At 43.9% G+C, this 24,158-nt stretch overlaps 1 protein-coding gene across 3 annotated transcripts in view; it reads left to right on the forward strand.

Moving 5' to 3' along the window:
• LOC116978653 (dihydropyrimidinase-related protein 3-like) overlaps nt 1-24,158 on the forward strand; it is a 210,669-nt gene that overhangs the window by 118,972 nt on the left and 67,539 nt on the right. For all 3 annotated transcript variants that reach the window (XM_033029944.1, XM_033029945.1, XM_033029946.1), the window contains exons 5-11: nt 136-197; nt 1,630-1,710; nt 2,040-2,108; nt 14,008-14,128; nt 14,237-14,393; nt 15,904-16,045; nt 17,889-18,059. In XM_033029944.1, the coding sequence (XP_032885835.1) occupies nt 136-197; nt 1,630-1,710; nt 2,040-2,108; nt 14,008-14,128; nt 14,237-14,393; nt 15,904-16,045; nt 17,889-18,059 (803 nt within the window). The remainder of the gene's footprint in view (nt 1-135; nt 198-1,629; nt 1,711-2,039; nt 2,109-14,007; nt 14,129-14,236; nt 14,394-15,903; nt 16,046-17,888; nt 18,060-24,158) is intronic.

Raw genomic sequence — 24,158 nt, forward strand, 5'->3', positions numbered from 1 at the left:
AATGTATTATTTGTGTCCCAATATGTGATTGAATCAGAAATTGTTTTTCATGCCCACCGCCATCCATGTAATATATTTGCTCGTCCTCCCATTTCATTGTATTTTAAAATTGTTTTGTGTTTTAATTTCTAACAGGTGTGAATTCCTTCCTTGTCTACATGGCTTACAAAGATTTATATCAAATGTCAAATGCTGAGGTAAAAATTAGAGTGAATTCTGCACTGTTGTATTCTGCTTTCAATTGAATATGCATTGATTCATCCAGCAGGCAAGTTCACAGAGCTGCTTTATTTAAGAACATGTACTTGTGGTTATCAAAGGTAGTTTGCCTTCTGTGGACTCCGGACCATTCCAAGGTTGTGTCTATGAGGAGTTCTTGATAGTTTGGGGAAGGTGCGGATACTCAAACTCAAATGGGCCTGGGTCTTAAGGAAGGTGTGTAGATTGAATTTGGAAGTATTGCCCAGGCACTATTTTAACTTCTCTTCCCTCTATCCTTGCCTTAGAGAGGTTTCCCACAGACTATTATCAATATTCAGTTACTATCCGAGTGGTTCCTTGCTCTCCTTTCATCTTTTATCTGAAATCGCGAAAAGGCCTCATCCATGATTCTCAGCCTCAGTGGTTATTAACTCAGAGTTGGCTACAGCCTAATGGTATTGCCAAATATGGATGCCTCAGGGTGCAAATATGGGTTCAAATGGAGAACTCAGCAATGCACAATCTCTGGCACTTGATTACATTGTATCTACTGTTCTAAAAAAAAACTTGCTTGGTAAATGGATATTAAAGCACACAGAAGTGTTTACACACTTGGTTCGAAGTGAATTAAATTTTATTTGTTACTTAATTGGCTTAATTCGTCCAGTCCAGTCTCTGGTGGTGGTAACTGCAGGCATGGAGATATAACGTGCAAGCCCTGATATTTTCAAGTTTTGACGGCATTGGAGATTCCACTGAGTGGATCAAGCGGTGTAGATGCAAGAGTTAAGAGCATCTAACCCCTCGTTCCTACACTGTTCAAGATGTTTGCAACTGGCCTTTTACGTCTGTGCCATTCTCCTTCACCATCCCCACAATCCTTAATCCTTTTGATATCTAAAAATAGTTTCAATATTCAATTCAATGACTGAGCTTCCACTGGCTGGGTGAGCTAGTGGACATGCATAAATAGTGACCCACACCTCTTCATTTACATTCAGTTGTACCTCTACCGTAGAGGCAAGGCAATAAATTGGAGGGGTGGTTGTGAGAGTGCTGTGGTTGTGTAGGAAACCAAGTGAACAGCCTATTTTGCAGCTGACCAGTTGCAAAGGTGAATCCGTTCCTTTAAATGATGCAGAGTTTGGTCAATGTTAGAGAGGAGTAGTGGCCCCAAGGCTTACAGATGGCTTTTATTTTGTTGCTATTGATGTTTGGCCCGGGCTCTATTATAAATTTGGAGAGGGGAGAGCGGCGAGTGTAGATGCAGAGCTAAAGTTGATCCGTTGATTCCCTGTGGCCCGCGAGAATGCCATGACCTGCCCTTGTGGCAGTAGGTGGAGGGTCAGTGTGGACGACCTTTGCCTTTATAAACATTGCATTATTTGCTGAGTGTGGTAGAAACTTTTTACTCCATTTGCCTTGCAGCTCTATGACATCTGCAAGTACGTGGGCGACCTTGGAGCGATCATACAGGTCCACGCAGAGAATGGAGACATCATTGCCCAGGTCAGTGGATTCGCATCTAGGACTTTGTTTCATCCAATTCTGCTCTTATGTTAGATTTGATCCCATTTTTTTTTTTGTTCCTGTTGTGTGAAGTGCAGCATTTTTGGAACGAAATGGTACCTTTGTGACCCCTCCACATTGAGCAATCCTTTGCCCACTGTACACTGATTGGGCAATCGGTTATCATACATGGTTTGAGAAAAGTAGAAGGGAAGTTTTTTGTCAGGTGCATCTAGTAAATCCAGCGTTCCAGTTTCTAGTAAAAACCCTTCTGATCATTCAAGCTCGTTCATCAGTTCTAAAGCTGCTTGTGGCTGTTTGTCTTACAGGAGCAAAAGCACGTGCTGGAAATGGGGATCACTGGCCCAGAGGGGCATGTGCTCAGTCGACCAGAGGAGGTAATGGATTGAGCAACTTCTAATTTTCCAATGTTCCAACAGTTGTGTCATTGGCTTTGAATGCTTGTGGTTATTCACCTCGGCTAAATTATTGCCTGCAATCTCCAAATACTGAACCAAACGATTACACCACAGAAGTGCCATAAATAGCATGGGAAGGAAATGGGTCAGAGGAGAATAAAAGTTTCTGTTACTTCATCCATCAGTTTGCCTGCAACTCTTGGCTTATTTGTAACGTTCATTCAGTCATTTTATTTCAGTCAATATTAATGGTTAATATGTAAAGTCTGTTGTTTGCTAGTTAAAGGACAACAATTACAAGGAACCGCACTATCACAGGATTTCTGTACATTGCAGATAATTCGAAAGACATTTGGACAGGTAGTTTAGTTTAGAGATACAGCGTGGAAACAGGCCCTTCGGCCCACCAAGTCCGCACCAATCAACGATCATCCAGTACACTAGCTCTACCCTACATACTAGGGACTCTTTACTGAAGCCAATTAACCTACAATCAAGTACGTCTTAGGAGTATGAGAGGAAAACAAAGTATCTGGAGAAAACCCATGTGGTCACGGGGTGAATGTACACACTCCCTGCAGACGGCACCTGTAGTCAGGATTGGACCCGGGTCGCTGTAAGGCAGCAACTCTACTGCTGTCCTGCCATGCCGTCCATATATGGATAGGAAAGGTTTAGAGGGATATATGGGCCAGGCGAGGGCAGGTGAGACCAGCATAGATGCAGCATCTTGATTAGCATGGGGATAAGTTAGGCCGAAGGTCCTGATTCTGTGCTGTCTGAATCTTACTCTATGAATCTAACTGCTGGTCTTTTTAAGAGCGGTGAACTAGTTTTCATTGTTTGGTCAAGTTGCCCTTTCTACCAAAATGGGTGAGGTGCCATTGTCGCTCTCCCCCCCCCCCCCCCAGCACACAATATATGACTGAGCAGCGTGCCCCTGGGCTTTCAAAGATGCGGTCGGGTGCAGTTTCTCTGGCGTTATCAGGCTCTGCAGCTCACCAATCACCTCAGTTGCTTAGCAACCATTGCTTATTGTTTGAATGCAAACACAACAATTTGAAGTATTGGGGACTGTGCCAGTTCTTTAGGCGTGGGCTTGCTTTTGTCTTGTACAATCCAATCACCGTACTGTCAACTATGCAAAACTGGAGTATGTATTTCCATGAAGACTGCGGATGCTGGAATCTGCAGCAAAACACTGCTGGAGGAGACATCTGTGGTGGGAATGGACACTTCGGGTCTGATGAAGAATCCTGACCTGAAATATCTATCCATTCCATCATATGTTGCCTGACTCATTGAGTTTCTCCAGTAACTTTGTGTTACTTTGTGTTTTGTCATATATTGACATAACAGTTTAACACAATCTTCTAAGGCTCGTTTTCAACTCAAGATATCCTTTTTTTCTACCTACCATACACGTATTTTTAAAAAAAAGAACAGTATCCTCTGAACTGCATTGCTTTGATATTTCTTTCCTCATACATTTCTGTACCAACTACAGTAACTCATTGTGTAGGAAAGAACTGCAGATGATGGTTTGAATTGAAGATAGACACAAAATGCTGGAGTAACTCAGCGGGACAGGCAACGTCTGTCGAGAGTAGGTATGGGTGACGTTTCGAGACCCTTAGTCTGAAGAGGTCCCAACCCGAAATGTCACCCATTCCTTCTCACCAGAGATGCTGCCTGTTCCGCTGAGTTACTCCAGCATTTTGTCTATCTTTGGTAACTCAGCATGTTCAGCCAAGGTAGACAAAAATGCTGGAGAAACTCAGTGGGTGAGGCAGCATCTATGGAGCGAAGGGAATGGGCAAACTTTCGGGTCGAAACCCTTCTTCAGACTGATGTAAGGGTGGGGTGGAAGAAGAAAGGAAGAGGTGGAGCCAGTGGGCTGAGGGAGAGCTGGGAAGGGGAAAGGTACTTTTCAGCCAAGGTACTTTTTAAAATAACATCGCTTTTATTAAAAAAATCCTAGTGATATATTTAAGAGTGAAGACCTGGTGATGTTTTATCAATCGATTTACCAAAAATGATATATTTAATCAGAGTACGTTGTAAATAACGTGAATAATAACATTCTAATATACCAAAATCAAGATTGGAAAAACTCTACACAGCCGTGTTTTTATATGACTAGGGAAGAGGCCCCTCAAGTCTCTGATGGTCCATAGGGAAAGTGTGCCACTTAACTTTTAATTGGAATAGAGTACAAACAGTTTCTTTAGGAAAAAAAAAAATCATATTCAGTTTTGTTGTTGAATGGGATGAACCGTGTTCTTCGGCATGAAGATTTAACTTAATAAAGGCCTCAAAGACCTGCAAGCAAGTATAATTATACAAAACATACAACATTGATTGATTCAGTATGGGACAAGCCAAAGTTGAAAGCGGATGCTGGAGCCATGTTCCTTAAACTAGTACAAAGATTGCAGGGCTACAATTTGAGCTGAATGCATTTGTATGGGAAAAAAAGTCACTGCATTTACATGAAATTGGCCAGAAGAGGTTGGGCCATTTTGGTTAATTACACTGAAGAAAATAGTACAATGGGAAAGAGGAATAAAAAAAATCGCAGAGCATCAATAAGGTCAATGGTGGAGAAAAGCAGGAAAAATAAAAGCGATTTTTTTGTTTATAAAGTAGAATTTGAGAAATTTAAAAAAAATGAAGCTAAGTAGGATATCTACACAAGGAAAAGGAGTAAGATATTTAATGTTATTTAAAATTAATTGCTAATTTTATACTTGTATATTAGCATCACTGTTTGTATACCATTTTAGCCTCTTTAAGCAGAAAATGATTTAGTTCACTCCGGTACTGGTGGTTTTAATGGACCTAGGATCCATTAAGACTAAAGGTTAATTTTCCAAGCAATGTAAGGAAGGTGCTTTTTTCTTTAATCAATTATCTCGTGTCACAGCACCTTTGAGATCAGAATGAATCGTGCAGCAGCCACAATGCCTCACTTAGAATTCTCTTCATAGTTTCAGGAATATTAATTTAGTTTAATGTCATGTGTACCGAGGTACAGTGAAAAGTGTTTTGTTGCGCGCTAACCAGTCAGCGTGAAGACAACACATGATTACAGTCGAGACATTCACAGTGCACAGATATGTGATTAAGGGAATAACGTGAATAATGATTAGTGCAAGATAAAGCCAGTAAAGTCTGATCAAAGATAGTCCGAGGGTAGATAGTAGTTCAGGACTACTATCCAGATGTGGTAGGATGGTTCAGTTCCCTGATAACAACTGAAAGGAAACTCCCTGAATCTGGAGGTGTGCATTTTCACACTTCTATGCCTTTTGCCTGATGGGAGAGGTGAGGGAGAGCCTGGGTGTGACTCGCTCTTGATTATGCTGCTGGCTTTGCCAAGGCAGCATGAGGGATAACAGTCCCGAAACGGAACAATGAAATCCCTCTTGCCGCAGCAGCACAACAGGCTATTAGTGCAAGATTTCCCTCTGGGTGTGCTCTCACTGGACTTGATTTTCATTTAGTTCACAGGTGAATGGTGTGGATAATTTTTTGAAGGAGAAATGTTTCTTCCTTCAGTCAGTTAATTTGATTAAACCCTCAAACTAGTGTTGTATTAATGGCTGCATTCATGGGAGATGCTTAGAATCCTAGGAGTGCCTTGTCGGTTGGAGTGGAGTCTGCAAGGACTCTGGTTTGAATATTGGGTGGGGATGCTGCTTGAAGTGTCTTTCCAGCCAAGCTCGCACCAAGACGATCATCAGTTGAGCATAGCACGAGAGGCTGACTCGGTTTCAGTTTAGTTTATTGTCACGTGTACCGAAGTACAGTGAAAAGATTTTGCTGCATGCCAACCAGTCAGTGGAAAGAGTGCATGATTACAATTGAGCCATTTACAGTGTATAGAAACATAAGGGAATAATGTTTAGTGCAAGGTGAAGCCAGCAAAGTGCGATCAAAGATAGTTCGAGGGTCACCAATGAAGTAGACCAACACAGTGGAGCTATACTGTCAAGCGGGCCATGGAAGGAAATTAACGAAGAACAATGAGATGAAACTCTTATTTTCTTAAAGGAAAGTTAAAAAAAAATGTAACGGTATTATTATGGATAATAATATGAAAATGCAGGCAAATGGGACTGGCCTAACAGCTGGTTTGGCATGAACAAGATGGGCCTGTTTCCATGCTGTTTAGCTCTCTGCCTCTACGTTTGCCTTGGTGATGCAGTGGTGATGAAAAGTGACTAACCTTTTGTTGAAAACTCTGATATGAGTGTGGCAGGACCCCATGTTTAAAGTATGAATCCATCCCTGATAAAGACCAGAGTTCACGAGTGGCTCATCGGTCAGGAATGCTCTCTCTGTGCCACGGATGAAATCATACATCATATGATGTACAAGAATTTAAAAAAAAACGATGGCAGCCTTTATTCCTCAGTGAATATTTATGTGGACACTGTTATTAGCAAGTAAACGGAACATAGAGCTGCCGAGCAGCTGCACATCAGTTGTAGGCAGCGAACATTTGGTTGGAGTGGTTGTTCGGCTCAGAAATCAAGTAAAGGGCCTGTCCCATTATGGCGACCTAATTTGCGAGTTTAGAAGAGTTTGCACTCGCCACAAACTTACAGCATGGTCGACAGGTGGTCCTAGGAGGTCTCCTTCATGCTCGAGAGATGTTCCCGCATACTCGCGGCCTCAGTTTGGTCAAGTAAAAATTGGTCGGCATGGTTCTTTTGAACTCGTAGTGCAGTGGTAGTTGGGTCGCCATGTAGTTATAGGCAGTCGAGGTAGCCGTAGGCAATCTCCTTTGCTGACAGGGCATTTTAATTGGCTCATTAGAGTTTTCAGAATCAAGGAAAACCGACCGGTAATGTTACATGCCCGCTAAACTTTATTCAAAGTTGTCTGGCTTCTTAAAAGTGTCTCCACTCCTTCTCTTCTCCCCCCCCCCCCCCCCCGCTCTCTAAACGACTTGCCGTCAAGTAATCGTGGGTGTGAATTGCAGACAGTGCTCCCCCGCTTTCCATGGCCCTTTGCTGTGTGTGTGTGTGTGTGCTGACGGTCGATCCTGCTCATGGTTTCATCGCTGACGGTCGATCCAGCTCGGAGGTTTTTCAGGCGAGTGCCCTCGAGTTTGACGGTCGAAGACAGTTGTTGAAAAGTCGTGTAATTGGGACAGGCCCTTAAGCCTCTCCCACTCATGGACATAGTAAATGGAAGTGGAAATTGGTTTCTTGGCCTCTTGTGGCTGTTCTTGACTTAATAAAAAATCTCGGCTGGTCTTTTCTCCAACAGCTTCCTATATTAATCCTGCGTCCTGAGATTGCCCAAACATACTGTTAACCTGCCTTGCGTATCTCTCGGGGACAGAATCCCAAGAGTTCATTTCTCGCTGAGTGAAGAAATCACGGCTGACTTCTCATACGCTAAAGATAGACACAAAATGTTGGAGTAACTCAGCATCTCTGGATGGAAGGAAAGGGTTGCGTTTCGGGTCGAGACCCTTCTTCAGATTGAGTCAGGGGAGAGGGAGATGCAGAGATCAGGAGGTGTAAGGTGTGAAAATGAGACAAAGGGGGTAGAGATCAAGGAAAATGTAGAATAGATCATTGTTGGCTAGGAGAAGGTAACAACAAAGCAAACAGATAAAATATAAACAAGGACAGTCAGAGTGGTCGGAAGACTGGGAAGGAGGAGTGATAGAGAAAGAGGGAAGGCAAGGGTTACTGGGGTGTAAGCTGCCCAAGCAAAATATGAGGTGTTGTTCCTCCAATTTGCACCGGGCCTCACTCTGACAATGGAGGAGGCCCTGGACAGAAAGGCCAGTGTGGGAATGGGATGGGGAGTTAAAGTGTTTAGCAACTGGGAGATCAGGTAAGTTTAGGCGGACTGAGTGGAGGTACACTAGTTCTCCATATCCCATCCAGGGAGATTGGATTGGCTCTGCATCAACAGTCTGAAGCCCCGTAAGAAGCATTCGGTCCCATTGGGAAGCAGGCTCAATGATGCAGATGTTGGCTGAGGTCCCCCACAGCTGGCTGCCATACCCAATACACTGCTGGGATTAAGCTAATGATCCCACACTTAGTCGGGCTTGCTTGCCGTTGCCATGGAAATTTGGAACACATTAAAATGTGTGGGAGGAGAAATATTCAATGGCTCTATTGCCTGGTTGGATGACTGTATTTTGCCTTGATGCATAAGAGGATCACCAGAACAACCACAGAGTCTGAGTGGAAGCAGGGATTGTGCAATTGACGCATCAAAAGCAAGTCTCCATGGTTTGAAGGTGAAAGAAGAGACTGTCAAATTAAAACCTAATGATCCCTGCGATGTGTTACACCTGGGAACTGAAACTGAAACTTTATTCACCCTTCATTGAACAACAGACCCGACAAATCAGTTGGAATCAATCATCTCCCGTGGGCCATTAAGTAGACATCACCTTGGACTACTTTAGACTCCAGAGATAGTGTGGAAATACAGGGCCCTCCATAATGTTTGGGACAAAGACCCATCAATTATTTATTTGCCTCTGTACTCCACAATTTGAGATTTGTAATAGAAAAAATCACATGGTTAAAGTGCACATTGTCAGATTTAATAAAGGCCATTTTTATACATTTTGTTTTCACCATGTAGAAATTACAACTGTGTTTATACATAGCCCCCCCCCCCCCCCCCCATTTCAGGGCACCGTACTGTTTGGGGCACAGCAATGTCATGGAAATGAAAGTTGTCATGTTTAGCATTTTGTTGCATATCCTTTGCATGTAATGACTGCTTGAAGTCTGCAGTTCATGGACATCACCAGTTGCTGGGTGTCTTCTCTGGTGATGCTCTGCCAGGCCTGTATTGCAGCCATCTTTGGCTTATGCTTGTTTTGGGGGCTAGTCCCCTTCAGTTTTCTATTCAGCATATAAAAGGCATGCTCAATTGGGTTCAGATCGGGTGATTGACTTGGCCACTCAAGAATTGACCATTTTTTAGCTTTGAAAACCTCCTTTGTTGCTTTAGCAGTATGTTTGGGATCATTGTCTTGCTGTGGAATGAACCGCTGACCAATGAGTTTTGAGGCATTTGTTTGAACTTGAGCAGATAGGATGTGTATACACTTCAGAATTCAATATGTTACCACCATCAGCAGTTGTATCATCAATGAAGATAAGTGAGTCAGTACCTTCAGCAGTCATACATGCCCAGGCCATAACACCCCCACCACCATGTTTCACAGATGAGGTGGTATGCTTTGGATCTTGGGCAGTTCCTTCTCTCCTCCATTCTTTGCTCTTGCCATCACTCTGTTAATTTTATTCTCATCTGTCCACAAGACCTTTTTCCAGAACTGTGGTTGCTCTTCTAAGTACTTCTTGGCAAACTGACCTGGCCATCCTATTTTTGCGGATAACCAATGGTTTGCATCTTGCAGTGTTGCCTCTATATTTCTGTTCATGAAGTCTTCTGCGGACAGTGGTCATTGACAAATCAACACCTGACTCCTGAAAAGTGTTTCTGATCTGTCGGTCAGGTGTTGGGAATTTTTCTTTAATATAGAGAGAATTCTACTGTCATTAGCTGTGGAGGTCTTGCTTGGCCTGCGATTAGTAAGCTCATCAGTGCTCTTTCTTCTTAATGTTCCAAACAGTTGATTTTGGTAACCCAGGATTTGGCTGATGTGTCTAACAATTTTATTGTTTCTCGGTCTCACATTGGCTTCTTTGACTTTCATTGGCACACCTTTGGTCCTCATGTTGATAGACAGCAATAAAAGTTTCCAAAGGTGATGGAAAGACTAGGTACTGAGAGTTCTCTTATATCTGCGTGAAGGAGGCAATTAAACACACCTTAGCAGTTACAAACACCTGTGAAGCCATGTGTCCCAAACATGATGGTGCCCTGAAATGGGGGGACTATGTATAAACACAGCTGTAATTTCTACATGGTGAGACCAAAATGTATAAAAATCCCCTATAATAAAATCTGCCAATGTGAAATTTAACCACATGTGATTTTTTTTTTTCTGTTACAAATTTCAAATTGTGGAGTACAGAGGCAAATAATTTAAATGATGGGTCTTTATACCAAACATTATGGAGGGCACTGTAGGCCCTTCGGCACACCAAGTCCATGCCGGCTAGCGATCCCCGTACCCTAACGTTATCCTACACCCTAGGGACAATTTACAATTTTACCGAAGCCAATTATTCTTCAAACCTGTACATCTTTGGAGTGTGGGAGGAAACCCGAGTACCCGAAGAAAACCCAGCGGTCACAGGGAGAGCGTACAAACTCTGCACAGACGGCACCTGTAGTCAGGATCGAACCCGGGTCCCTTGCACGGTTAAGCAGCAACTCTTCCGCTGCGTCACTCTGCCGCCCCAAGATGGAGATGATTTGGCTCCAGCCTTGAAATTTGCACTTCTGGGTTCATAGTCCTGGGTTGCACCCCATCCACACTTTTCTCAATTAAGCTCGGGGTTTGTGTTTAAACCTTTTCCGGGCTTATGTTCATTGAACTTTTTATAGAACTTGTAGAAGCTTTAAACTTTTAGAAATAAAAATGGTAAATGTTGTCAGGGTACCCAATAGCAGACTGTGTGAAATTGGTAGAAAGTCTAGCGGAGGTCTGCGTCAAACCATAAAGGGGCCAGAATAGGTTTTGTGGTTTGCTAAATTATTTTTTGTTATCACTTCGGGAATTACTGAAAGTATTTAAGGACCTTGCTGCATAATAACATGTTCAATAGGAATGAGGAAAAGGGCTCGAAGGTCTGAGCTATAGGGACAGGTAGAGCAGGATTGGACTTTATTCCTTGGAGTGCAGGAGGATGAGGAGGTATATAAGATCATGAAGGGGTTTTATAGGGTAGATGCATAGAGTCTATTACCCAGATTAGGAATCCAGGACCAGAGGACATAGGTTTAAGGTGAAGGGGAAGGATTTAATAGGAACCAGAGGGACAACTTTGTCACACAAAGGGTGGAGGTATATGGAATGAGCTGCCAGAGGAGGTAGCTGAGGCAGGTACTATCACAACATTTAAAATACATTTGGACAGGTACATGGGTAAGTAAGTAAGTTTATTGGCCAAGTATTCACATACAATGAATTTGCCTTGGTGCTCCGCCCACAAGTAACAACATGATATACAGTGACAGTTGCGAATGAAACACTAAACACTCAGAAAACACTAAACATTAATAATAATAAAACATTCATGATAAAACACCATTGATCAAGCATGTGAACCAACAAAATACATGTTTAGAAGGTTTAGAAGGATATGGGCCAAACACAGGCAGGTGGGACTGATGTCGATGGCACGTCTTGGTCGGTGTGGGCAAGTTGGGCTGGAGGGCCAGTTTCCATACTGTATGACTCTGAGGAAGATATTCTAGTCACTTTGGCACCTTGTACTATGTTGTTTGCAATTCTATTTGTGATTGTATTTAACCCCATGCCAAACTTCAGTGTAGGTTCATTTGGAAAGACCAGCCCAATCCCACCAACATAACACATTTGTCTTTGTCAGTGCACTGCACTCAACCATGCTGATCTTCATCCATGCAATGTGGCTTCCATCCTTGGCACCAGGCACTCGGCTCCGGGGGTTTAACATCAGTGTTTATCTTCCCATGCCTGTCCACCTCTCGCTCCTCTTATAAGATGTCTCCAGGCTGATATGTGACTGCATCAAACAGTTTGATTTTTGCCTGTGAAGCATCTTGCTGCATTAATACTTTTGCTGCAACTTCCTTACATGGGTGCTTCATTGTTCTGCTGGTGACTACAATATTTTGCATAGATTTCGATCTTCCGTATTGTCTTGCATTTGTATTTCAGTGCTCTCTTTTCCACCATCTTCCGTGCGTGCCACGTTATTCTCTGATTGTTAGGAGGCCATTTGGCCCATCCCACCTAAACTAAGTCATTAACATAAATCAAGTACTTGATCTGTACCACGTATCTCCCATCACACTCGTTCTCGTTGCCACCCGCTGTCTCTTGGCCAATGTCCACTTTCTCCAACTCTGCTACTGTCTCCATTTCAAAGTACTCTCTTTCATGTTTAACTGTCTTGGTTTAACTGCCCTTCGCTCACCCCTATCATTATAACGTTCCCTTGTCTTAGTCTTTTATCACTACATTTAAGGAGTATTTGGACAAATACTTCAATGACAAGACATAGGGGCTTATGATCCTAATGCTGGCAAATGAGATTAATGTGGATGTGTAAAAATGACTGCATGGATGTGGTGGGTTGAAGGGCCAGTTTCTCTACTGTATGACTGACTACTATTCTGTCAGCTGATACCTGCTGTGATGCTGTTCATCAATTTCCCCATTGACATTTGTGCTGTCAACATTTCTCCCCCTCCCCCTCTGATACTTTGTTATTTAAATCTTCCCTTCTACTGAGTGAGTTATAAAAGGTAGACACAAAATGCTGGAGTAACTCAGAGGGACGGGCAGCATATCTGGAGAGATGGAATGGGTGACGCTTCAGACTGTTGTCGGGAGTGGGCGGGACAGAGATACAATGTAGTCGGAGACAGTAAGACTGGTGGGAGAACTGAAGGGGGAGGGGATGAAGAGAGAGGGAGAGCAAGGGCTATTTGAAGTTAGAGAAGTCAATGTTCATACTGCTGGTGTGTAAGCTACCCAAGCAAAATATGAGGTGCTGTCCCTCCACGAGTTGTGAAAGGTGTTTGGTTCTCACATTAAAACTCCAAAGACATACAGGCATGTAGGTTAATTGGCTTGGTGGTTGTGTAAATTGTCCCTAGTGTGTGTAGGATCGTGTTAGTGTGCGAGGATCACTGGTCGGTGCGGACTCGGTGGGACGAAGGGCCTGTTTCCGCGCTGTATCTCTAAAAACGAAAAAAAATTTGTTTCCTTTTATTTTCAACTGCATCTCTCCTGCCTCAACTATCCTGGTTTTTCCATCGCTGTACAATCGATTGGTGGCCATGTTGTTGAGCTTCAAACTTCTGAATTTCTTTGCTGATTTCTTCCGCAACCCCGCTCCCATTGGCCTCTAAAATGTTCCCGAAAGGCAGCCTCTATGATCAAGAGTTTGGCGCTCTAGTTAGTGTTGAAGTGTGTCATATGTGAAAGGCTTTCTGGCATTCAAAGCCTTCTTTCCCCAGGGTGGAAATGCCGAAGACTAGAGGGCTTAGCTTTAAGATCAGAGGGGGAATGATTGAAGAAGATGTGCAGCAGAAGTGGGTTTTTTTTTTGCAGAGACGGTGGGCACCTAGAACTCGTTGCCAGGAGTGATGGTGGAGGCAAATACGATAGTTGTATTTGAGGTTTTTTTAGACAGGCAGATGGTTATGCAGGGAATGGAGAGATGTGGATTACATGAAGGCAGAGGAGATTAATGTGGCATCAAGTTTGGCACAGATATTGTTATAAGGTCATAAGTGATATGAGCAGAATTAGGCCATTCGGCCTATCAAGTCCGCTCCGCCATTCAATCCTGGCTGATCTATCACTCCCTCCTAACACCATTTTCCTGCCTTCTCCCCATAACCCCTGACACCTGTACTAATCAATAATCTGTCTATGTCTGCCTTAAAAAATATATCCATTGACTTGGCCTCCACAGCCTTCAGTGGCAAAGAATTCCACATAGATATTGATATTGTGGGCCAAAGGGCCTGATTCTGCACTGTATTCTATGTTCTATTTGTACCGTATTAAAGGTGATTAATAATTACAAGTTAATGTGGTTGTAGAAACTTCTACTGGTTACGAAAGGACTGGTTAAGTTGCTTGTGTTCAGAAATGCACTGTGGTTTTTTTTAAATGGGAGATGACAGACTTTCATAAAGAAGCTTTTATTTAATGCACGGACCTGGCCTGTAACAGATGTTTCTTGTTACTTAGCTGGAAGCAGAAGCTGTGTTTCGTGCAATCACCATCGCTGGCCAGACCAACTGTCCCCTCTATGTCACTAAAGTAATGAGCAAGACTGCGGCAGACATCATCGCCCAAGCCAAGAAAAAAGGTGGGGCCCAGTGTTATTTTCCTGCCTGTTGGCCAGATGTGTGTTTCCACTCACTGCGGGAAGGGCAGAGTTCTAACGCCACGCTTATTTAATTTTCTGGTTTTGCAGGAAATGTTGTGTTTGGAGAGCCTATCAGCGCCAGCCTTGGCACAGATGGCACACACTACTGGAGCAAAAACTGGGCTAAGGCTGCGGCATTTGTCACGTCACCACCTCTCAGTCCAGATCCCACCACCCCTGATTACCTGATCTCTCTCTTATCAAGGTAAGTCTGGAATGGAGGTTGAATTGAAGGAAGGGTCATTTTGATAGAGAGAGTTAGATATAGCTCTTGGGGTTAGCGGAATCAAGGGATATGGAGGGAAAGCAGGAACGGGGTACTGATTTAGGATGATCAGCCATGATCTCATTGGCTCGAAGGGCCAAATGACTTATCCTGCACCTAGTTTCTGTTTCTATAAATTAAACCACATGTGCACTTTAACCACATGTGATTTTTTTCCAATTACAAATCTCAAATTGTGGAGTACAGAGGCAAATAAATAAATGATGGTGTCTTTGCCCCAAACATTATGGAGGGCACTGTAGCTAAGTTGGCCAAATTACCTCCTATCTGTCTGCAATTTTTTTTAAAATATTGAAATAAGACACAGAAAAAAACCTTGTATTTATAATTTTCCGTGAATGTTTTGCATGGAGAAACTCACACAGTACAAGGAGCTTTGTGGATGACCACTGTAAGATTATTTTTGCAGTTTCCATCTTGTGCAAAGCCCCACCCAAACTGAACTGAGAAAAAGTTGGTTGGTTTGTCACATTGCAGCCTTTTAATCTTTGTCGGCCAATTTGCCGCAACTGAATTACTGAGTATTAACTGGACCGCAGTCTTGGAAAGAGCTTGAGTTGAGTTAATGAAGCATGTATCAGTTTGATGGCATGCAGACACTGGCAAGATTTGACATGAGAAGCCACGGCTGTCTTTAGTTATCTATCCTCCCTTCTTTCATGGGGCTTTGAGAACCATACTAGAAGTAACACTTCAGACATCACTATCATCACAATAAAGAGTTATTGTCCTTAGCATAAGTTGGCATATTCAGTTAGTTACGTAATACTTTGGCTTTATGCTTGGTTTTTTTCATTGAGTGCTCATCCTGGAGTTATAGCACAAATACTTTGTGTTGTAATTGTAATCTGGGATACTATGTAGGATTATTGTGCTTTTATTCTTTAATTAGTTTTGAACCCTGACTAGTACCATCGCTGATTAATGGACCTCGGTGATAGTCGCAAGTCCTCTCGTTGCCTCTGTCGCACAAGAGCACTCCAAACACCCTGGTGTGTTTTATTAAAGTCTCCTACATCTGGCAGCCTGTGGCCTCTTTGAATCCACCCTGTGGGTTCTCTGAATCATTTTGTTGTCTGAAACCAATGTCGAAAACTGCGAAGGATTATCCTGACGTTCTCACATTTTCACAATCAGTGGAGACGTTGCTTCATTAGTCTTTCCCTCCACTGAGGGGCCAAGACTTCGTTGAGATAAAACCAGCATGTTTCATACTTTCAAATTTGCATCCTTTACAGAATTTTTGATATCAACTGAACACTCAGCTTAGTTTCACAATCCATTGGTTTTGCCACACAAATAGAGATGGACATTTTCCCACTGTGTATATCTATGGAGAAGCCTGTAAGTTGTCTTAGAGCTGCGTTGTGGTGAAATGTGGATGTTACCATCTCCGTCCGAGAATTGATGCTATCCCGTCTTTATCCAGTGGTGACTTGCAAACAGTGGGAAGTGCCCATTGCACATTCAGCACGGCACAGAAGGCGATCGGAAAGGATGACTTCACCCAGATTCCCGAGGGTACAAACGGAGTCGAGGAACGCATGTCCATTATCTGGGACAAGGCAGTGGTAGGTAGATGTTTTTGCCCTCTGGTTTGTAGCAGCCCATGCCAGGATCTACCCCGATTCCTATTGGCAAGCAATGCCCGTCAGTACAGGCAAAAGAAGCTTACAACAGCGATATGAATATTGCTTTCTCTAACTTCAAGTAACCCCTGGTTTCCATCTCTCCCTCTGTTCCTCCTCCACCCTAGTTCTCTGACTAGTTTCACGGTCTTCCTGATTAATTTTATTGTTTGTAAGCCTTGTTGTCACCTTCACCTCAGCTAACAATGAACCATTCTACATTTCCTTGATCATCGACTGCTTTAATCTGTCGTTTTCACACCACACACCCTTCCATATCTCCAGTTTCCCTCTCCCCTGACTCTCAGTCTGAAGAAGGGTCTTAACCTGAAACGTCACCCATTCCTTCTCTCCAGAGATGCTGTCTGTCCCACTGAGTTACTCCATCACTTTGTGTCTATCTTCAGACAAAAGAAGTGTTTGTTTACCATCAATTGCTAGGATTCAGTGACGTGTCATGCTGTCACCACATATTATTATTCGGCATTCCTTCAATGGTGCTATGAACATGGAACCTACAGCTCAGAAGTCAACCGCTGGCCTCTTGATGCTGGGGCTATGACTTGAAAAAAGTAATGAATTAGTCCTGCTTGTCCTATATTCAAAGCTACTCATTTCTCCAATTCCACTTTGAACATTACTGCTGAATCCATTAACGCTGTCCCTTCAGGCATTTTATTCTGAATCAGAAAATCTTGTTGCATGTAAAAATAACGTAAAAAGCCACCTCTGCCAATCTCATGTATGTAATGAAAAAGATTGGTTACATTTAAACACTGGATGACAAAAAAAGCCGAGCAGTGTGCAGAATAATTTTGAAATTAAAATATTTGTAGTTATAACGAAACCAATGTGAATATTTGGGGAACATGGATTAGACTGACATTGCTACCCTGATGTAAACTGACACTGTGCCATGAAGCATTAAAAGATGCCTTGTATTAATCCTGCCCCTGTGGGTAAATTTATCTGAAGCTTTCATGTTTAAAGCAGTTTGGTCCAGATTATTTCTCCTCAGTATTCCTAACTTAACATTTCATTGACCATGCACTGCCAACAGTGTAGTGAAGCAGGGTAAGTGCATTGCATATCTATGGGCAGAAGGTACAGGAGCCTGAAAACTAACGTCCAGGTTCAGGAACAGCTTCTTCCCGATAACCATTTGGCTATTAAACACGACAACCTCAAATCTCTGAACTACATATTATTGGTATTGGTGCACTATTATTGTTTGTTTTGTATGTGTGTGTGTGTGTATACACACACACACACACACACACACACACACACACACACACACACACACAATATGTGTGTACTGAACTTTTTCTCGTTTATTATTTTCTTTACAGTGTACTATGTTTACGTAATCTGTTCTGCTGCAAGTAAGAATTTCATTGTTCTAACTTGGACATATGACAATAAAACACTCTTGACTTGCTTGTTCAACAGCTGATGACCATTTATAAAGCAATCCCAGGACCAAAAGTGTACGTAGGAACTGCAGATGCTGTTTTAAACTGAAGATACACCAGCTTTTTGTGTCTAACTCAACGGGACAGGCAGCATCTCTGGAGAGAAGGAATGGGTGATGTTTCGTGTTGAGACCCTTCCGCAGACTGGAGAAGAGTCTCGCCCCGAAACGACACCCATTCCTTCTCTCCAGAGATGCTGCCTGTTACTCCAGCTTTGTGTATCTATCCCAGGACCAAAAATCTTAGGCTGTTCAGTGCTCTCCTCCCCTGCCGCCGATGCTGACCTGAGATTTTACATTCTTTACCAACAGGCAACTGGTAAAATGGACGAGAACATGTTTGTGGCTGTGACAAGCACCAATGCTGCCAAGATCTTCAACCTGTACCCAAGAAAAGGCAGAGTCGCAGTTGGGTCCGATGCTGATCTCATAATTTGGGATCCGGATACAATGAGGACCGTGTCTGCCAAAACCCACCAGTCGGTAAGTGCCGGTCTCTAATGGCAATTTGTTTAACTTGTCCATTTGTCGGATATTGATGAGGCTCATCCCCTGTTGTCCTTGCGGACTTGGTGAAGGGATGCCACACTGAACTGCTGCAGTCCTTCTGCTGAAGGTGTTCCAATAGTTGGGACTTGCAGGAGTTAGACCCAGAACCAGTGAAGGAGACTTTCCAAGTCGGGATGGTGCATGACTTGCAAGGGAGCCTATATGGAGTTCGATGTTCTTGGCCTTATAAGAGGACAATCAAGGATTAGGGCTTCTGCTGAATCTGCAGGTGGCTGTGGTACATTGTGAAACTGGTGTTGAAGGTATTCGTGGTGTGCGGTTGTTAGTGGGAGTGAATGTGCTCCATGCAGTTCCAATCAAATGCTGGTAGAGTAACAAAGCTCAGAAATGGGCCACATGGTCCATCAAGTCTACCCTGACAACTAAACCCTCACTCAACACTCATCATTTTATTCTTTGCACATTCCACAGTCAAATCAAAAACATGCAAACTCCACACAGACAGCTCTGGAGGTCAGGACTGAAGCCGGGTCACTGAAGCTGTGAGGCTACACCTCAATATTGTTGGAGCTACGCACACCCAGGCAAATGAGTAGTATTCTAACACACTGTCATCTTGTGCCTTGCCGATGGTGAAATGGTTGAAGAGATGAGGGACTCGCTGTAGGATGTCCATCCGCCTTTGGCCTGCTCTTGTTGGCAGGATACCTAAGTGGCTGAGCCATTGCTATTTCTAATCATTGGTGACAGCTTTCCCATTTGCTGAACACACCACCAGGAACATTTCCTGGGGTTTGGTGATGGTCATGCCTTTGAATATCAATGGGAATAGAGTTGGATGTGACAGCTACATGGAACTGGAGCTGTGTGACTATTACTTGATCATATATCAGTAGAGTGTGAACACAATGGAGACTGCGGATGCTGGAATCTAGAATAAGAAACAGAATGCTGGGAGAACTCAGCAGGTCAAGCAGCATCGTTGGAGGCTAGAGGTATATGTCCGCATTTTGGGTCGAGACCCTGCATCAGGACTAAGAGAGAAGAGGAAAGGATACCAGTAAACAGGGGTATGGGGGAGGGGAGGACAGGGCAGAGGCTGGTGGGTGATGGGTGGGGTCTGGTCACCGAAAACGGTGTCTGAGGCGGGCCAGGAAGATCATCAAGTACCCCTCTCACCCTAACCATGGACTGTTTGCCCTCCTCCCATCAGGGAGGCGGTGCAGGAGACTCAGGTCTCGAACTAGCAGGATGAGGAACAGCTTTTTCAACAACACACTTACATTGTTGAACTCGGAGTCCCGTCGCTAGATATCTTTGGTCTCTCCATCCACATTGCTAACCAGTACTCTTCTTACTCTAATGTATGCTTGTTCTGTATTTTTTTTAAATTATTCCTATCTTGCACTATGACTATGACCAGACGCTAAACTGCATTTCGTTGTACCTATACTTGTATCTGTACAATGACAATAAAGTTGAATTGAATTGCTAGGGCTAGGATGCAGGACACAAAAAGCTGGAGTAACTCAGCGGGTCAGGCAGCATCTCTGGAGACAAGGAATAGGTGACGTTTCGAGTCTAGACCCTTCTTCAGACTGAGAGTCAGGAGAAAGAGAAACGAGAGATATAGACGGTGATATCGTACAAATTAATGAGATATGCAAAAAAGTAACAATGATCAAATAAACAGTCCATTGTTAGCTAGGGGCTAGGTGAAAATGAAACTCACCAGGACAACAGTGAAACTAGTAAACGATTAGGGTGGGGGAGGGACGGAGAGAGTGGGGATGCGAGGGTTACTTGAAGTTAGAGAAATCAATAGTTATACTGCTGGGTTGTGGGCAGATGGAGTCAGGTGGGAAGGGGTGAGGAAATGGGTGAGGGGTGAACAAATGATGAGGAAGCTGTGAGAACAGATGAGAGTGCATCAGCAAAGAACACCAAGAGAGTGGGTTACCTGAAATTGGAAAATAACGTATAATATACTTAGTACAGGGAAACTGCTGTCCTTGTTCAATGGTTTCTTCATTGTCACGTGTACCAAGGTACAATGAAACTTTTTTCACATATGGCTCCGCAAGAATATCACCATACATAAGCACAACCCCCTCTCCCCCCCGGTTAGTACAAGATGTACAGAGCAGCCCACTAAGTCTATATGGAAGGGGTGCAATTATACAGCCCCACAAAGCCCCGATGCAGCCGTCGCCTCCTTTGCGGTCGTCCCGCGGTCCGATGTCCTCTCCTTGCATAGCCCTCTTCACACCTTGATGATGCGGAAGGCAAGACCTCTCCCGGTTCTCCTTCCCGAGCCCTTTGTCCAGCCTCCGCTGCCCACTCCCTCCAGCTCCTTTCCCGGTTCCATGCCGGTGAGCCGGACCTGCCATTGGGATGGGTCGCAGTTTGTCGGGATTCCTTTCGCCGCGAGTCTATGTTGGCCTATAAACTGGTTACTTTTTGAAGGTCTTTTAATAGACTCCTTGAAGTGATGTAGCCAGTGCATGCAGTTCACAAGCCAAGGTGATCTCGGGGCCATGAAGGAAGCCCTCACCGCACCTGAGAACGGGCGAAGGAGTAAGCTGCCTGCACTTCTTGCACGCTGTATCTCTGGTTTAGTTTAGAGATACTATGTGGAAACAGGCCTTTCAGCCCACCAAGTCCATGCTAACCAGCAATCGCCCTTACACTAGTTCAATCCTACACACTAGGGGTAATTTGCAGGTCAATTAACCTACAAACCCACACGTCTTTGGAATGTGGGAGGAAACTGGAGCACTCTGAGGAAACCCACCTGATCATGGAGAATATACAAACTCCATACAGACAGCACCCGTAGTCAGGATCAAACCCGGGTCTCTGGCGCTGTGAGGCAGCAACTACCGCTGCACCACCGTGACGAGGAGCATGACAACATTGGGTGCTATATCTGAGATACAACCTTGCAGAGGAAGGGAGGTAGAACTTTAGAGCACATGCTATCAGCCGGGTGGAATTCCTCCACCTACCATTGAAGGCTGGAGATACAACTTGTAATTGAGAATTTGTGGTTGTCACATCTAGTAGGAATCAATCAATGTGTTCTGTTTAGCACCAGATGAAAGCTGGTATCTGTGAACGGATTGCTCTGGTCCCTACCTGCAAGCAGTTGCAGCCATAAACAGGATGAGGATGTTTATAGATCTTCCTGTATATCTTGTCACAAGCCTCAGCTCAGTTTACATATTTACACTGACACAGTTTAGTTTTGACGTTGGGAAGTTTTTCTGTTAATATTACTGCTTGTTGTCCCATTGCAACATGTTGCAATGCTAAAAGCCATACATACCTCATTGGGGTATGTGGCTCAGGAGTAGTGTTGTGTCTTTATTTTAAAAGAATGCTGTATATACTGAAATTCCAAACTGTTATGGTGTGGACAACTTTTTTTTCACTGTAGCTTTGAAAAACAACTTAAGATTTTGGGGGCAGGAATATGTTGGCCGGGTGTGGGCAAGTTGGGCCGAAGTGCCTGTTTCCACTCTATGACTTTTACCATCACAAAGGCATCTTGTCCCCGATCAAACTTTGGGCATAGTCACAGAATGCTGGAGTAACAGCGGGTCAGGCAGCATCTCTGGAGAAAAGGAATAGGTGACGTTTCGGGTTGGAACCCTTTTTCAGACTGAAGGATAGAGGTAAAGAAGGGGGGAAACTGGAGGTGAGAAAAGGTCGGAACTATTCGGGGAGGGGACCAGTTCCCGGAAAGACAGGACTCCATCCATCCCGAGGTTATCTGTTGCCGGCCCTGATCCGCTCTGGCATTTTCTCTCCTCCAGTTTTTATCTCCCACCATCTATCTTTCAGTCTGAAGAAGGGTTCTGACCCACAACATCACTTATTTCTTTTCTCCAGAGATGCTGCCTGATCCGCTGAGTTACTCCAGCATTCTGTGTCTCATCGGTATAAACCAGCATCCGCAGTTCCTTCCTAAGCATTGATTAGGGCATTGATTTTAATTGTTCCATTGTGAATTACCCACCCTGTCGGGTAAGCCTAGCCACTGGAGAAGTCCAAGCCCCAGTTTTCAATGGGGTTGGGATGAAGAGGGGGTACGTGGCATAGGGGAAGAAAGTATGAAGGAAGGGGACTTGGGTGGGGCAGAGAATGATGGCAATAGTGGTGGAGGGAATGAGGGAGAGTGTTGATGACTCTTGACGGTGGGTTAGATGAGGGTCCCCGCCTCACAGAATTGAATCATTTCTTCCTTTGAAGCAATAAATTCCAATTGCATTGGTCCATGAGTGTTCTTAACTTGGCCTGAAGGGCAAGATCAGAGCCAAGCCTCCAGAGAGGATTAGACTGGAGGCTTTGCAACACATGGACTATAAACCCACATCAAAGGCTGCAAAAAATATGGCTTTCTTTTTGCGTTCAGATTCTTCGTTGCAGACTTACCCATTCTCTGCATCTTGCTGAAGTGTTTAGCCTTTACTGCCTGAGATGCACGCTGTCAGCATGTCTATTTCGCCATCTCATCAGTTTTTATTTTATTTTGACGGCATCAGCAAACCACTGTCTTTCATAATTTACCGCCCTACTGCAACTATTAATTGTCCTGGTTTAGATGATTTGCATTCCATCCTTAAATGCGGGAACGGTGGTGCAGCGGTAGAGTTGCTGCCTTCCAGCACCAGAGACCCGGGTTCGATCCCGACTACGGTCGTTGTCTGTACGGACCATGTATGTTCACACCGTTTTCTCCGAGATCTTCGGGCTCCTTCTACACTCCTAAGACGTACAGGTTTGTAGGTTAATTGGCTTAGTATAAATGTAAATTGTCTCTAGTGTGTGTAGGATAGTGTTAATGCAGGTATCGTTGGTCGGTGCGGACTCAGTGGGCCGAAGAGCCTGTTTCCTCGCTGTATAACTGACCTAAAGCTGGCAGTGCCCCCAAGTATAACGGTGCTTCTGTTTCCCCTCAATCCGCACTGCTTGTGGTTGTTCTCTCCCTTGCTGCCACTGCACCCACTGCACCCACCTCCGTAAAGGTGCTGACGTGCCAGTAAGCTATCTTTTCCTGATTACCCCAGGGAAATGGCAGCCGGGGGAAGGAATGAGGAAGGGGCTCGTGGTTAGAGATGTGGGAGATCAGTGAATGGGCAGGAAGGGAACCAGTAAAACGCCCCCCAGTTAAATCCTCCTTATTTTAAAAGTATCCATTATGTCTTCTGTTCCAAGGGGAGTTCAAGCCTCTGTCACCCATCTGCTGAATTTAAGCTTAGAATTCAGTTTTATCATTTGTATGAATTAAAGAGCAAAGACGTAATTCATTCAACAATCGATTTCTGTGCCGACGCCATTAAGATCTGTATTAGTGTAATAGTTATACTGCAGGAAACGGACTCTGGACTAACTCGGCCAAGCTGATCAAGCAGCCCACTTGACCTAGTCTGACTCGCCTGCAATTAGCCCATATCTCTTTAAATGTTTCCTATCCATGAACCTGACCAAACGCCTGTCTAAACAGCAACTAAACCACCCTATCACAACTAGAGAGCAGTCCTGAACTACTAGCTACCTCATTGCTGACCTTTGGACTATCCTAGATCGCACTTTGCTGGCTTTACCTTGCACTAAACGTTATTCCCTTATCATGTATCTATACACTGTAAATAGATCGGTTGTAATCACGTATTGTCGTTCCACTGACTGGATCGCACGCAACAAAAGCTTTTCACTGTACCTCGGTACACGTGACAATAAACTAAACTGAACTGAACTAATGTTGTTTTGATATCTCCCTTTACCTTCCTCTCTGTGGAAAAGCTTCTCCTTCAGGCCCTCTAAATCTTTTTGCCTTCACGTTAAATCTTTGCCCTATAATTTTAGACTTCTCTATCCTGGGAATAAGACAGTGCTCATCCACCTTAGTTATGACTCTCTATAAGGTCATCCCTCTGTTTCCTACACTCTAGGGAAAAAGTCCCCAGCCTATCCAGTCTGTCTTCATAACTCAAGCCCTCCAAACCAAGCAAACTTTGCAACTCTATTCTGCACCCTCACCGGCTGAATCATATCCTGACAGATCCA

The sequence above is a fragment of the Amblyraja radiata genome, chromosome 11, assembly GCF_010909765.2.
Source record: "Amblyraja radiata isolate CabotCenter1 chromosome 11, sAmbRad1.1.pri, whole genome shotgun sequence".
In the NCBI taxonomy this organism is placed as follows: Eukaryota; Metazoa; Chordata; class Chondrichthyes; order Rajiformes; family Rajidae; genus Amblyraja; species Amblyraja radiata.